Source organism: Salvia splendens, chromosome 16, assembly GCF_004379255.2.
Source record: "Salvia splendens isolate huo1 chromosome 16, SspV2, whole genome shotgun sequence".
NCBI lineage: Eukaryota > Viridiplantae > Streptophyta > Magnoliopsida > Lamiales > Lamiaceae > Salvia > Salvia splendens.
The window spans coordinates 17711481-17726247 of record NC_056047.1 but is presented as its reverse complement, the minus strand read 5'-3'; the positions used below and the strand labels follow the sequence as shown (position 1 = coordinate 17726247).

Sequence of the window (14767 nt, the reverse complement as noted above, 5' to 3'; positions counted from 1 at the left end):
GGGGTGATGCAGGCCTTCCCTGTTGCCTGCAGGACGTTCTGGCCCACCGGAGTTCCCTCTCCTTCTCTTGGAGGGGCATGCTGGTCAGCAATAACAATGCCCCGAGTTGCGGGGCACATCCTCTTCGGGGGAGGAGGGACAGTCTCCTTACTTTTCCTTTTCTTCTCAGCTTTGTGGCGGCTGTCCTCAATAGCCCTCCTGGTTTATCGCCCCAACGGCTCCTAAGTTCTCCAGCTCATCCGGCTCACTCAACAGTTGTTGCGCTACACGGAGTCTTTCCTCCTGCCCTATGCATGCTGGCCATTCTGGCACCTACCTCCTCCACCAGCCTGTTGACTTCCACCCTGCGCGCCCGACAGTGCAACAGCTCCTCCTCCCCCTTCGGGACCGATTCATCCTCTGCATGAGGAATGAAGTTCCATTCCATCTCCCTTTGTTGTAATATTTCGCTGGGAGAGGCAGAAGGTCCTCCGTAGAATCGTCGTCGATGTTTACAACCTCGATTGATTGTGTCAGCTCTAGGAGAGTAGGGGAGTTGGAGCCTCCGCCACTAGGTGGTGTAGGAGCGTTGGGAGCAGTGGTGCCTTGTTCATGTGGCGGCGGCACGGACGGTACTTCTTCGGCTGGGGCGGCGGCGGGCTGCGCCCCTCCCTCTTCTTCAGAATCGTCCCCACCGTACGGTACCAAGGGAACGAAGGGTGTAGGCTCAGGGATACTAAGGGGGGCTTGTGTTTGGGAAGATGGAGGGTTTTGTGGTGTGGAGGTTGTGGCTCGGTCCTTTGACAGAGAAATTCTCAGTCGAGCTTTCAGGGTGGCATAAGCAATGGGGACATCCAAATCGGAGGGCATACTCCGGAGGATTTTAGTCAAGCGCCGTTGAGCTTCTTCATCCACTTCGGGTAGTGAAGCGTTGGTTGGTGCAGGTGGGCTAGGGTTTTCTATTTGTGCTTGAGAGGAGGCTTCTTGGTTACCACTATCGGCCCGGGTACTGGAAGACGAGGATGAAGTTGGGATTTGTTGGATCAACATTGTTACAGATAATGTGGGTAGGTCTTGGTAAAGAAGATGATGTTCTGGAAAAGGATTTGATCTTCGGAGAATTCTTGACGAGAGCAAAAGGAATGAAAGTTAGACGGCTTGGGTAAAAGTGGTATACGGATCTGAAAGCTGCTTTTTATAATGATACCGTGGCTGTTGGGATTCTCGACTGTTGAGATCCCTGCGGCTGTTCAGATCTTTGTGACTCTTCACGTACGGGCGCGCCTTTTCAGAGTGTCAGCTGGCTAAGCTTCTCTGATACGCTTCCTCCTTCTCCCTAAGGTGTCCTTTCAATGCAGCAGTTGGCGTTTCCTGACACATTTTCAGTGACTGCGCACGTCCTTTCATCACCTGCCCTGATCAACTTAATCAGTGCATCACCATTATATTCAAATTGTACTGATCAAGTGGACAATTAATTTTCGATGAAACTCAATTTGCTCCACTTGATCAGTTTCCTTCCTTTCTTCCGACTTTTAATTAACTAAGAAAATAAAACTAACATACTAAAAACTATTTACAGTAACTACTAAGGACTTGACCGGGTTCCCCTAGGATGTCACTTGATTAGTTTAATATATTAAGACTTTGTCGCTTGATCAAGCAGACTACCCATGAGTACCCGATCATCCCCTTTACCTGATCACTGGAAAGAGTTAGGCATGAGTAGTGGAATGTCGTCCACCACAAATGCCTCCATTCCTTCTCTGTATGGCTTCACCCTATGACCATTCACCATGAAGGAAGGCGAATCTAGATTGCTTCCTTGGAGTTCAATTGCTCCATTCTTTCGGAGGGCGATAATGGTATAAGGACCTATCCACCTTGATCTGAGCTTCCCTGGCATCAATTTCAGTCTGGATTGGACCAGCAGTACCCTCTGGCCCACCTTGAGTTCCTTCTTACGAAGGTTCTTATCGTGCCACATCTTAATCTTTTCCTTGTACCACATGGCAGAGTCATAGGCATCCAGAAGGAGCTCTTCAAGCTCCTGTAGCTGCATTCTCCTCTCTGCAGCTCCAGCCTCTGTGTTCATATTCATTTCTTTGACTGCCTAGTAGGCTTGATGTTCCACCCCCATAGGTAAATGGCACATTTTCCCAAATACCAATCGGTATGGGGACATTCCGATAAGCGTTTTGAATGCGGTCCTGTAGGCCCAGAGTGCGTCCTCTAGTCGGCGGCTCCAGTCTTTCCTGGTGGGATTGACTGTCTTTTCTAGAATTGCATTGATTTCTCTATTAGAAATTTCAGCCTGTCCATTGGACTGCGGGTGGTAAGGTGTGGATAGGCGGTGGTGGACTCCATACTTTCGCATCAAGGCTTCGATAGTTTTGTTGACGAAATGAGTTCCTTGATCAGAGATAATAGCCCGTGGCACCACGTATCGGGTAAATATGTTCGATTTCAAGAACTTTGCCACTTCTCTGGACTCACACGTCCTAGTTGCCTTCGCCTCGATCCATTTGGACACATAGTCCACTGCCACCAGTATGTAGAGATTGCCTTCAGACGCGGGAAAGGGTCCCATGAAGTCCATTCCCCATACATCAAATATTTCACAGACAATAATGGGGATCTGAGGCATCTCATCTCTTGTAGATATCCTTCCAGTAAGCTGACATCGAGGGCACCTTTTGCAGAATTCGTAAGCATCTTTATGGATGGAAGGCCAGTAAAACCCACTATCAAGTATTTTCCTTGCTGTCTTCTTCGGTCCAAAGTGGCCACCGCAAGCTAGTGCGTGGCAGTGGATCATCACATCTTCCTGCTCCCATTCGAGTATACAGCGTCGGATTACTTGATCTGCCCCCATTTTCCATAGGTAAGGATCGTCCCAATAGAAGTACAGGGAATCGCTTTTAAGCTTCAACTTTTGTGCCCTTGTAATCTCATCACCCCCAGGCAGCTCTCCTGTTACCAAGTAGTTGGCCATGTCAGCAAACCATGGCTCTTTCCGCGTGTGTTGTTCCTTGCTTCCTTGCTCAGCTTGATCAACCCCTTCCACTTGGTTGACCCACTGACATTCAGACGTTGTCTTGACCAGATATAGGTGTTCCTCAGGGAAGGCGTCTGAAATGGCTTCACCGTTATCGTCTTGCAAAATTCGGCTTAGGTGATCAACCACTTTGTTCTCTCATCCCTTTTTATCCACTGCTTCCCAATCAAACTCCTGTAAGAGGAGTACCCATCTGATAAATCGCGGCTTTGATTCCTTCTTCGTCAAGAGGTATTTGATGGTTGCATGGTCCGTATACACTATCACTTTAGGCCCTAGCAGGTAAGGTCTGAACTTCTCGAATGCGAAGACCACCAATAGCATCTCCTTCTCGGTCACGTCATAGTTTCTTTGTGCCTGATTCAGAGTTTTGGAAGCATAGAAAATGACGTAACTCTTTCCTTCGATCTTCTGACCTAATACTGCCCCCACAACATAGTCACTAGCATCGCACATCACCTCAAAGGGGTGATTCCAGTCGAGGGCACGTATTATTGGAGAGCCTATCAATCGGTCTTTCAGAAATTGGAACGCGGCTTTGCAGTCATCTAAGAATTCAAACTCCACATCATTCTGGAGACGTCTCGTCAGAGGCTGGGCTATTTTCGCGAAATCTTTGATGAATCTTCTATAGAACCCAGCATGCCCCAAAAAGGCTCTGATCTCCTTCTGGTTGGTGGGGTATGGGAGCTTTGCAATGACCTCTACTTTTGCTGGGTCGACCTCGATTCCTCTGCTTGACACTATATGTCCCAAGACTATTCCTTCAGTAACCATAAAATGGCATTTCTCGAAATTCAGAACCAAGTCCTTCTGGCGGCATCTTTCTAAAACTCTGTTTAGGCTATGCAGCCCTTGATCGATATCGTCCCCATAGACAGTAAAGTCGTCCATGAAGATCTCAATGCAGTCTTCCAACAAGTTCGAGAAAATGATCATCATGCATCTCTGGAAAGTGGTCGGGCATTACAGAGGCCAAAGGGCATCCTCCTGTAAGCGTAAGTGCCAAAGGGGCAGGTGAACATCGTCTTCTCTTGGTCATCTGGATGTACAGCGATCTGGAAATAACCACTATAACCATCCAGGAAGCTGAAGTACTGCTTCCCTGCCAATTTCTCCAACATTTGATCAATGAACGGCAGAGGGAAGTGATCCTTCTTCGAAGCTTGATTCAGCTTCCTATAATCTATGCACATTCTCCACCCAGTAACTGGCCTTGTCAGGATTAATTCGTTTTTTTCGTTTTTTACTATCTGAATCCCTCCTTTCTTAGGCACCATGTGTACTGGGCTGACCCAGTTACTGTTGGGAATGGAATAGATAATCCCGATCGAAACCAACTTGACAAATTCCTTCAGCACCTCTTTCCTCATGTTGGGGTTGAGTTTCCGTTGTTGGTCGCGGTGTGGCTTGGCTCCTTCCTCCAGTCGTATGTGATGCATACATAAGTCTGGGCTGATGCCTACCAAATCTGTCAGCTTCCAGCCAATAGCGTTCTGATTTCTTCTTAATACTTCCAGCAATCTGTCTTCCTGCCCCTGGGTCAAGTGGCTGTTGATGATAACGGGCATTGTTTCGCTCTCACCTAGGTAGGCGTACTTTAGATGTGCTGGAAGGGGTTTCAATTCCTTTGCGGGCTTTGGCTCTTAATTGGGTAGAGGGTCCTCTGCTGCTTCTTTTTCCAGTGGCTTGCCTTGATCAAGCTGTTTCGCTAAGCTAGACACTTGAGCTGTCCCACTTGACCCAGCTGGCCTCGGGCGCTCGCAAAAATCAGTTATCGTTTTCACGATGACCTGGTCGTCCATCTCTCCAACTTTCATGGTACCATACCACTCTTCTACTTCTTTTTCGACCTCCTTATCTGCAGCGGAGTTAGTGAACTGTCTCTTTAAGAATTCTTCCTCCAAATACTCCTGTACCAAGGGCTCAGTCACATCTATGGAGTATACGTTCTCACCGTCAGCTGGCTTCTTCATGGCTTCATCAATATTGAACGTGTACTGCTCTTCTTTGAAATCCAGGCTTATCGTCCCATTTCGGAAGTCTATAATAGTGCTGGCTGTGGACAGGAACGGTCGTCCTAATAGGACTCCACTCGACTCCTTTGCTGCGGGTTCCGTCATCTTGATTACAAAAAAATCAGCTGGGTATAGAAAGTTATTCACCTTAACAATCACGTCTTCCATGATTCCCTCTGGGTGAATACACGATCTGTCGGCCAACTGTATCATTATGTCAGTGTCGACGAGCTTGGTCGCTCCCAACTTACGATAGATGGAGTATGGCAGAACGTTGATTGATGCCCCTAAGTCGCACATAGCATGCTCCACCTAGATGTCTCCGATAGAAATAGGGAGTGTGAACATTCCAGGATCAGTCTTCTTGGAGGGGAGGTCGCTTCTGTAGATTACGGTAGAGGCGTTCTCATCTGTAATTAGTCTCTCTTCCTCATTGACCTTCCCTGCCAGGTAGTCTTTAATGAACTTGCTGATCGGGGGCATTTTTAACGCCGTCAAGAGCAGTACCTTCATCTCCACGTCCTTGAACATACTTGCCACATCGATTGGCATCCCTCTTCCTTGTCACCATTCCACGGTACGAATAAGGCTTAACCTTTCAGTTTCCTCTTTCAGACTTTCTTCCGAGGCTTCACCTCCCACCTTCTCCTTGCCCTTTTCTTTCACTTGATCCACTCTACTGGATTCTTCCTCTTCCTCACGGCTTGGTCCAGAACCAGTTGCTGGAGATATCGCAGGATGGCTGGGGCCTTGATAGACTTTCCCCAACCTCAGGGATACTTAACTAATATTCTCAAGACCAGGTGGTTGCGTAGTGGCTTCATTTCCCTTCAACTCTCCCAGCGACACTGCAACTTGGGAGAGTTGTTTTGTCAGCATATCCAACGCCGCCCGCTGCTCTTTCTGAGCCTCCTGGATTTCCCACATCGCATCATTTGGATGGTGCGGTACCAACATATCTCTGTGGCCTTCGTTGGGGTATCGGTTGTATCTTTGATTCGGCGGTCCCCCACTATAGTTGGGCTGCGGGTAGTCAGATTGCTCGTAATGTTCTTGCTGATATCGCGGCTGGTTGTACTGTTGATTTCCAGGGTGCTGATTTCCCCGTAGGTGTGGTGAGATGTAGCTGACCATCTGGTTGTTTGGCTGCCTTCCCTGGTTGCTAAACTGGGGGCCTTGTTGTTTGTACCCCCAGTTTCCCTCCGGTTGTCTGCTTGACCAGTTAGGCTGTCCTCCACTGGACCAGTTTCCTTGAGGTACGTTCTGTATTCTGTTCCCTCCAGTGTTTGGTCTATCCTGGATCCGTGCAGGCCAGTTGGGTCGTCCTTCGGAGGGTTGTACTTGCTGGGTTGATAACTGGAGCGGTTGGCTTTGATTCTGATCAGTCCATCGAAAATTGGGGTGGTCCCTCCATGGGGCGTCTCTCTGTTTCCCTTGGATCCAGTTGTCATTTGCGTTCTAGTGGCCAACGACATTCATCTGAGCTTGCGGTTCTACCTCAGGGGGGAACTCGCAATAGTAGTAGTGATGCTCTTCTGGTGGGGACGATTGCGGCACATACTGTGTTTCCTTTGGTGCAGGTGGTGGAGGTGGTCTGGCTTTCTCTACTGCCTCCAGCAGTTTCTTTTCCATCTGCTCAAATCGAGCCTCCAACTTTTCATCATTGCGCGCCTCTGCTACATGCACTGCCCCTATCCTATACTGCCCTCGAGACGTCTCATACGACCGCTTAGCCTCGATCAGCCTCTCCAGTATATTTTTGGCTTGGCTGAATGCGGTCTTTGAGAAATCTCCTTGAGCTGCGAGGTTAAGGTCGTTCTTGCTATCCACAGTGAGTCCACTGTAGAAAACAGAGTAGATTTCCTTTTCATCCATCTTGTGGTTGGGGCATGCTTGAAGCAAACCTTGGAATCTGTCCCAATACTGGCCAAGGGGTTCATCGTACTCCTGCCTAGCCTCTGTAATCTCCCTTTTTCAGGGCACTTGTCTTCGATGCTGGGAAAAAGCGATCTAGGAATATCATGCGGAATTCAGCCCAGGTTCTGATGGATCCTTCTGGCCGCCTTGACAGCCAGACACCCGCATCGCCCTTCAAAACGAAAGGAATAACTTTGAGCCTATATTCTTCGGATGTGGATCCAGCGCACGGGCTGAATATCACAGTATCGGCAGAATTCCTCCAGAAAAACGTACGGACACTCCTTCGAAAGACCGTAGAAGTGGGACAAAATGGCCAGTACTCCCGATTTGATCGCGATGGTCCGCATCCCAGGAGTAGCTGCAATGGCATGTGTGGGCTCCTTCTCATCATGAGCGTGCAGAGAGCCAATTCCTGAGTCGTCAACGACGACGGCCATCTCTGCTTGTTCGAGTGGTGGTGGTTGTATGTTCTGTTGCGGCTTCTAGTGCTGCTCTGTAACGAGTGGTGACGACGCCGGCTTCCTGGACCCTCCAATGAGCGTTAGTCTCTCTATATAGAAAGGGATGATTCAAGTGTCCACCGCGTTGGTACCTTCTCATCAACAGTAAAAAAAACAAAATGAGAAAACAAAGAAATAAGATTATATACACCTGCGCACTACGCACAAACATAAAGTAACACCATGCTTTCCCGGCAACGGCGCCATTTTGGAAGGCCTCGAGAGGGGCGGGATTCGGACCAAGTTATATTGAAGATAATTGAAACGATTAGATCAGTTAGCAAATGTCGTTGCCACTTGATCGATTCGAACTCGCTCTCGCTCGTTTCGTACCAATGTAATTTGTAAACTCCCAATTTTGCACTACTTTAACAATAAAGCGGTAAGTTCGGGGTCGATCCCACAGAGAAGTTGGTGTGTCGAGTGTGTGGGTAGTGAACATGGGGGTTGGCTGCTGCCACGCTTTAACTTGGGAGTTTTTAACTACTGTTTTTACTCTAGACAGAATTAAATTTTGCTAACTTGATCAAAGGAACTTTAACTACTGGGTCAAGTGAATTGCAGGTGACAGCGGAAAAGTAAATGCGCGGATTAAAATAAAACAACTTTGATTAAAATTAAACTAAGTACAAGGTAAATTTGAAACTAAGCTAATACTTCGAAAAATAAGAAAGCAAGTAAAACCGAGAAGAATCTCGACCGGAAATTTAGGAATACGCCGACAGATAACAAGTATTCTCCAGCGCTTCTTTGATTGCCCTTTCTAACTACGCATTACTTTATCTAAGCTAAACTATTCTAGAGAATTGGACTAAGCTAAACTAAACGGAAAGTAAAGGATCGGTCTCTTTTCATGTGGTGGCACATCCTCTATTTATAAGCTCGACTCGGCCTCCAGCTGGATAACCATCTTGACAGGGAATATTCACTCATGTTGAGAATGAGCGACTCATGGATTGCTACGTGCTCTTCTTCTAGAATCGACGACGTTTTTCAGTAACAAATCTGTGACTCAGCTCCGTCCTTGCTTCTCATTTATCAGCACGTGTCCCCTTCTAGAACGTTGTCCTTGATAACAGATTGTTGCGCACCATCCAGCTCATAGCCTCGCATGTCCTTCTTCTGATACCCAGTGGTCCCCTCCTTAACTGCTTGACTACTCCCCTTGATCAACTTCCCTGATTTTTGGCCTTTTATCGCCTTTTGTACTTGCTTGATCAGTTCGGCCTTGCTGCCTTGGTCAAGCGGCATTTCTGCACAATTAACACTTGTCTTGCGCGATAAACCGATCAAGTAATACACATTTTACCCTTAAACCGATGCATGAAATGAGCCTTATCAACCTGCTTTAGTCTTTTTAATTAAATATTGTACTACATATTTTAATAGATCTCTCTTTTTTTAATTGTGTCTACATTTTGTGGTACAGGAGAGGAGACATAACAAATAATGGCCATTCAATTTTCTCATTTTCTAAAAATTGCGCAAACTTTTTATTTATCTACTCCATTATGCAGTAATTTTTTTTTCTCTATTTCATTTTTTATATATATAAGAGAGGGAGAGAGTCCTCAGGGCATCCGCAGTAGTGCGGATGTCCCGGCAGAATTCCCAAAAACACCTCCAGCCACGTCATAAGGACTTCCCACTGCACTGCCACGTCATACGAATTTCCCACTGCACAGTGGCGGAATTCCCGACGGAATTCTCACATTAAAAAAAATCACAAATTCACAAATTAAACAATTTCCGGAAGTAAATAATTTACGTAATTAAAATTTCGACGAAAATAAGGAAAAAATTCCATTAAAATAAGAAAAGTACATTTCACCAAATAAAAAAATACATTTCAATAATTAAAAACTACATCAACGACGACCCCTATGCTGCCACACTTCTTCAATAATACTCCCTCCGTCCCGGACTACTTGCACTTATTTCCTTTCTGGGCGTCCCAAGTTATTTGCACTCTTTCCATTTGTAGTAAAAATTATCACCTACAGCCGCAATTGTTGACTTTGCTATACACTCATTCCTTAATCTCCGTGCCGAAAAGGAAATGTGCGAGTAGTCCGGGACGGAGGGAGTATCATTCTGGAGTCGAAGTTCAACGAGCGGTATATATAGACATTACAAAAAAAACGAAATAAAGCGGAATTCCGCGGGAGTCGACCCAATGGCGGACGTCCCCGCGGAATTCCGCTTAACGCTGCGGACCTGCTACGTTCTCAGCCCAATTCCGTATCTGTGGCGGGCACGCCTAATGGCGGACGTCCACGACGGAATTCCGGGATTCCGCACGGAAGTCTGCCATTGCGGATGCTCTTAAGAAAATACAGTCTACTATTATTTTTTAATTTTTTGTCTGAAATAGTTATTTGACCTTCAATTATAATTTACCCAATCTTCCCAAACAGCCCATCAAATTAATAAATATCTTTTGATGTTTAACTACACAAATTTTCTTCACTTCCTCTCTCTCTCTTAGCAGTGTCTTGGCCTCCCTTAGCTTGTTGGCTGCTACTTCAGCCTTTGAAATCTGGATTAAAAAAATCCAATCTGTTTTCCAAATCTGAGTCCATTTTGTGAATCTCTAATCGGTTTCTGCTGTTTATTTGATCTGGGCTTTCTCTCTCTCCCTGTTTCAGATCAGTTTTCCATCTAATTCTCACTCACGGCATACCAAGACTTCATCTTTTTATTTCATTTGTTTCCCTTTTACCGTTGAAACTATTCATGCAGGTTCAAAATCTTGTCTTTTTATTGGGTTTCTAATTGGTGCAGTTTGTTTTTCTTGAAAATGGTTTCTTTTATTTAGGTTGCAGATGTGCATTCTTTCTTATTGAGACAGCTTCATTTGGTCTGTAAGTCTCTTTATTTTTAATGTATACTTTTTTTTGTCATGTAAAGTAATGATTTTGATCATAGTCTGTTGCTTCTGTTTTGTATACAATGATCTTGTGTCTATTTTTGCTGTTTATTTTCAAGAAAAAAGTGGTTTCTTGAGCTTCCATGTTATGCTATTTACATGAATTAGATTTGCTTTTATTGGATTCACTAAGGTTATTTGCAAGCTTAAACTTTTCTGGGATTTGAAGCTCATTTTGATGTTTGCTGTATTTTGTGCTAAGTAGATATATGTGATGTATGCTAAATCTGTACACAAGTTTAATGGGTCTAGTTTCTTGAATTTCTCAGTGGATAATAATATAGAAAAGATTTAATTTGAATTTACCTAGCTCTAGATTTGTTTTGTTGGCTTACTTCTCTGCCAAATTGTTTACTTTCTTGATTGTTTCTTGGATTGCTTTATCTAGTTTTCTTTGAAAAGGTGTGCTTTAGAAGTCATGTGTATCCATTTTATTCGTTGCAGAACTATCGTACTTTTGCTCGAATTGCTGATTTCAAGAATGGGTAGAGGGAGAGGAAAAGGGAAGAAACAATCCGCGCTTGCTGCTCGTGATGACACTGGCAGCGGTGAGGATGAGAAGCTACCCGTGAGGAGAAGAGGGAGGCCTCAAAAACCAATGAAAGACGACTTTGAGGAGGTGGACGAAGTTGAGAAGATTGAGGAGGAAGACGAAGATGGTGAGGAGGCGAAAAATTTTGTGTCGAGCAAAAGCAGCAAGAACCAAGCTGCTATAGAGAATGGCAGGAAGAGGAAGAGGCCCTCACAGACTAAAGAAAACGCCGAATTAGTAAAGGAGGAGGAAGCCAAAAGCAATGCCACTGTCCTAATCAAGCCTGTTGGCTATAGACAACACGGGAGCAGAAGGAAGAACAAGCCTAGACGGGCTGCTGAAGTTGGTGTCGAATGCAAATAAATTTTGTATTGGCATATCGAGAGGTGGAGTGAAGCCTTCTTTCTCGGATCACAGGGCCTTCCCAATATTTGTTTTTGAGTTCATGTGTTTTGCTAATGCCTTGGAATCAATTGTTTTTGTTAATGCAAAAAAGTTATATCAATTTTTGTGTTTATATTTGATCCCATTTTGATTCAATCTTGCTCTCATGATACTATTATATCCGCGGTTTCAGCTTGAATATCAGCCAGGTATGTCATGGAGACACAGGAGATGGCTTGTGTTTTCGGACAACGAAGAACAAGTGGACGAGGGAATCGAGATTGAGGTAAAATTCGAAATTCGTCGCTCATTTAGCCACGTTGTATGCTTGTTTGTTTGCTGGTTTAGACATATGAGCAGAGGTGATGCTTGGTGATGGATAGAGTGAAGCTTTACTATGCACTAGTTGTAAACATCTTAGATTCAATTCACACTTTGAATAACTCATTTTTAGGCCGGTTTCTGAAAAAATAAATTCATCATTGGTTAGAATTTCAAATGTATTCACTAAGTTATCAAGTTATAAAGATAGTTTTCTGATTCTTGGAATTGTGAAAGAATAATTGGTTTGGGAGGTTTGCATTGTTAAGATATGAGATGAAAATTTTCAATTCAATCCAAAACATTTGGGCTACTTAAGCTCTTTTTATGGCCTGAAATTCTCTATGGGCTCAGCTCCCAATCTTGGACATCACAAATCAAAATACTTAATATATATTTATATTTAATATGCTTTAATAAATATTTTACTCCACTCTCTATTTAGATAGGGGAGATTGTTAATATCTTACAATCGATGGAGTTGCTTACTTTTTTCTATTTTTATAGAGTAAAGGCCAAAATTGGTCTTGAACGTATGTCCAGTTTACGATTTTGGTCATAAACTTTATCTTTTGAATTTTTGCATCTTGAATATTTCAACTCGGATTACAATCGGTCTTACCCTAACTGTTCCGTCAATTTTTAACAGTCAACCATTTTAATCCTTATTTTGGCTAACTTAAACAATTTTTAATTATTTAATAATCAAACTTTTTTTAAATAAAATCATAAATTATTTAGACATTCACTAGGTTTCAAAATTGCTTTTTCCTCCTCGCTGCAAAACGAAGGAGAATTTCAGTCGAAGGTGGTGGTCGCGGTAGATTTTCAGAGGCAGGTGGTGGAATTTGAGTCGGAGATGGTGGTTGCGGTCGATTCCCGGTAGGAGGTGGTGCTTGAGGTCGATTCTCAGTCGGATTCGATGTATTTTCACTTGAAGGAGCTGGATTTTAAGTCGAAGGACCTACCTTGCTCTTCCCCTTCCCCTTCTCGTTCTCCTTCTCCTTCTCCGTCAACTTATCGTTCTCCTTCTCCATCTAGGGTTTCTTCGTTCTCATTCTCCTTCTCGTGCGCCGTCGTCCAGAAATACACTTCATCGTCCGATCGCCGCTCGGAGAACAACGGTGCTGTCGAAGTGAGAAAGGGCGGGTGAGAGAGAGACCTTTCGTTTTTTGTTAAAAAACTGCAAACTTATTTCCTTTTTAATATTTTTTTTTTTGGTATTTTAAATGATATCTCCTTAAAATAATTAAGGTTTTAATTAGGGAGTGGTAATCACAATCAACATGCTTAAGTTGGTCAAAATAGGGATTAAAATGGTTGACTGTTAAAAATTGGCGGAACAGTTAATGTAGGACCGATTGTGATCCGAGTTGAAATGTTCGGGATGCAAAAATTAAAAAGATAAAGTCTATGACCAAAATCGTAAAATAGGCATATGTTCAGGACCAATTTTGTCATTTACTCATTTTTATAATATAACTCACCATTTTTCTCCACTCTCTATTCTATTTTTTTCCCTTTTATTTATCCACATTAAAATTAATAATATTTTAATAATTTTTTCTTTTCTATTTTACTAATTCTACATTAAATTCATATCACCCAGTCGAAGAAAAATAATAGAATTAATCCAGTCGAAGAAAAATAATAGAATTCTCCAAGATGGGAATTGATTCTGATCAGTACGATTATTTTGGTTGAAAAGGCTCAATTATAAAACATAAATTGTTTATGGTGGAAAATAAAATGGCAATCCCTAAGAAGTTTTCAACTCTATTTTCATACTCACTTTTTAAATTTTGGTATATTCAACCCACACATTAATTTTGGAAGTATGGATTTTGAGAATTTGAATAAAAATATATATTGAAACCCATCAAAAATGTATGTTGTAGAACTTGATAGAATTTGAACAAAAATACATGTTCAAACCCATCAATGTTGTATGTTTTAGAACATTGATATAAATACTTGGCATCTTTGGACTTGGAGCTCTCTCTGTCATATGGTCACATGACTCACATCTTTATAACAAGAAAATTTAATAATTGAGGGACCCTATTTTCCTAGGTTATTAATTACTTGAAAATCCATCATGCCTCCTAAGATTGGGCTATGCTACATTTAGATGGACAATTAACAAACTAATACAAGTTCAGTCATGAAAAAATAACACCTGTCCACACAGCCTTCAATAGTGACACTTTTATGCCACATCTATATAGGTCAAAAATCTGTAATAATAACTAAATGGATAAGTTTTCCCCAATTTCTTTATTTTAAATTGAAACTGAGCGCTTTGCTTTCTCCCAAAATGCCAGAAAATATTTAAACGAGTAGCATCATACAAGCATCCAATATCTTTCCAATCTCAGTCAATAATATAAGCATAATACATATCCCATATGTTCTCAAAGAGTATAAACTTTGGGTTTGACACATGTTTTAATGTATTATTGATAAAGTAAGAGAGATAAACAGTGAAAGTTTTTTAAGTATTGTTAGTGGAGAATGAATCACACCTCATTAGAGATAAGAGAGTTTCCAAAATGGAATGTTCATACTCATTGGGGATGAACGAAAAAGAAAATAGTGCATATTCTCTCTGTCCCATTACAAGTGATCAACTTTCCATTGTAGGAGTACTATTCAGGACATAGGAAGTAAAGTATATATTTAAGAGCATCCACAATGGTCTAGGACCTCCCATAGCCCTCACATAGCCTTCCCACTGCCACATCATCCAGCACTAAAATCCTCCTGCCACATCATCTGGACATGCAACTGGACATCAAATAGCCCTCACATAGCCTATCCACATCACTAATAACAATTATATAAATTTAATTTACAATTGTAGCAACATACGGAATTTAATTTACGAGATAAATACAGGAAAATTGAATAATACTATTAAAATTTCAAAAAGTACAATAATTTAAAAAAATTACATTTAAAAAAATTACATAAATTTAAATAAAAGCTAATGCCTTCCAATCCTCCGCGCCCACAACTCTTCAATTAAATCCTTTTGGAGTCGAATATGAGCCTCCGTCTGACGCATGTCGGCATGTGCTTGGAGGAGGGCTTCTTCATCGTGAGGTACCCCACCTCGTACGTTGG

General features: G+C 42.9%; 2 protein-coding genes across 5 annotated transcripts; one reads left to right on the top strand and one right to left on the bottom strand.

Moving 5' to 3' along the window:
- Positions 1-1275: 1275 nt before the first annotated feature.
- LOC121770291 lies at positions 1276-2080 on the bottom strand. The gene is made up of 2 exons (XM_042167044.1): positions 1768-2080; positions 1276-1394 (listed from the first exon to the last, which is right to left on the bottom strand). The coding sequence occupies exons 1-2, from the start codon at positions 2078-2080 to the stop codon at positions 1276-1278; spliced, it is 432 nt and encodes a 143-aa protein (XP_042022978.1).
- Positions 2081-9924: 7844 nt separating this feature from the next.
- On the top strand, positions 9925-11465 carry LOC121771493. Of its 4 annotated transcripts, none has more exons than XM_042168282.1 (3): positions 9925-10217; positions 10294-10335; positions 10849-11465. In XM_042168282.1, the coding sequence occupies exon 3, from the start codon at positions 10886-10888 to the stop codon at positions 11297-11299; it is 414 nt and encodes a 137-aa protein (XP_042024216.1). In that variant the 5' UTR covers positions 9925-10217; positions 10294-10335; positions 10849-10885; the 3' UTR covers positions 11300-11465. The 4 variants fall into 4 exon arrangements, with proteins under 4 accessions (XP_042024216.1, XP_042024215.1, XP_042024214.1 ...); XM_042168280.1 differs by having other exon boundaries at positions 9926-10217; positions 10294-10339; XM_042168281.1 differs by lacking the exon at positions 10294-10335.
- The last annotated feature ends 3302 nt before the right edge of the window (positions 11466-14767 follow it).

Bases quoted from the DNA above. Each gene is read 5' to 3' on its own strand.
- LOC121770291 (XM_042167044.1), bottom strand. From the start codon at position 2,080: ATGAATATGAACACAGAGGCTGGAGCTGCAGAGAGGAGAATGCAGCTA. The intron at 1,395-1,767 runs GTCATAGGGTGA...TAAGTTGATCAG, and splicing joins GCCTTCCTTCATGGTGAATG to GGCAGGTGATGAAAGGACGT.
- LOC121771493 (XM_042168281.1), top strand. From the start codon at position 10,886: ATGGGTAGAGGGAGAGGAAAAGGGAAGAAACAATCCGCGCTTGCTGCT.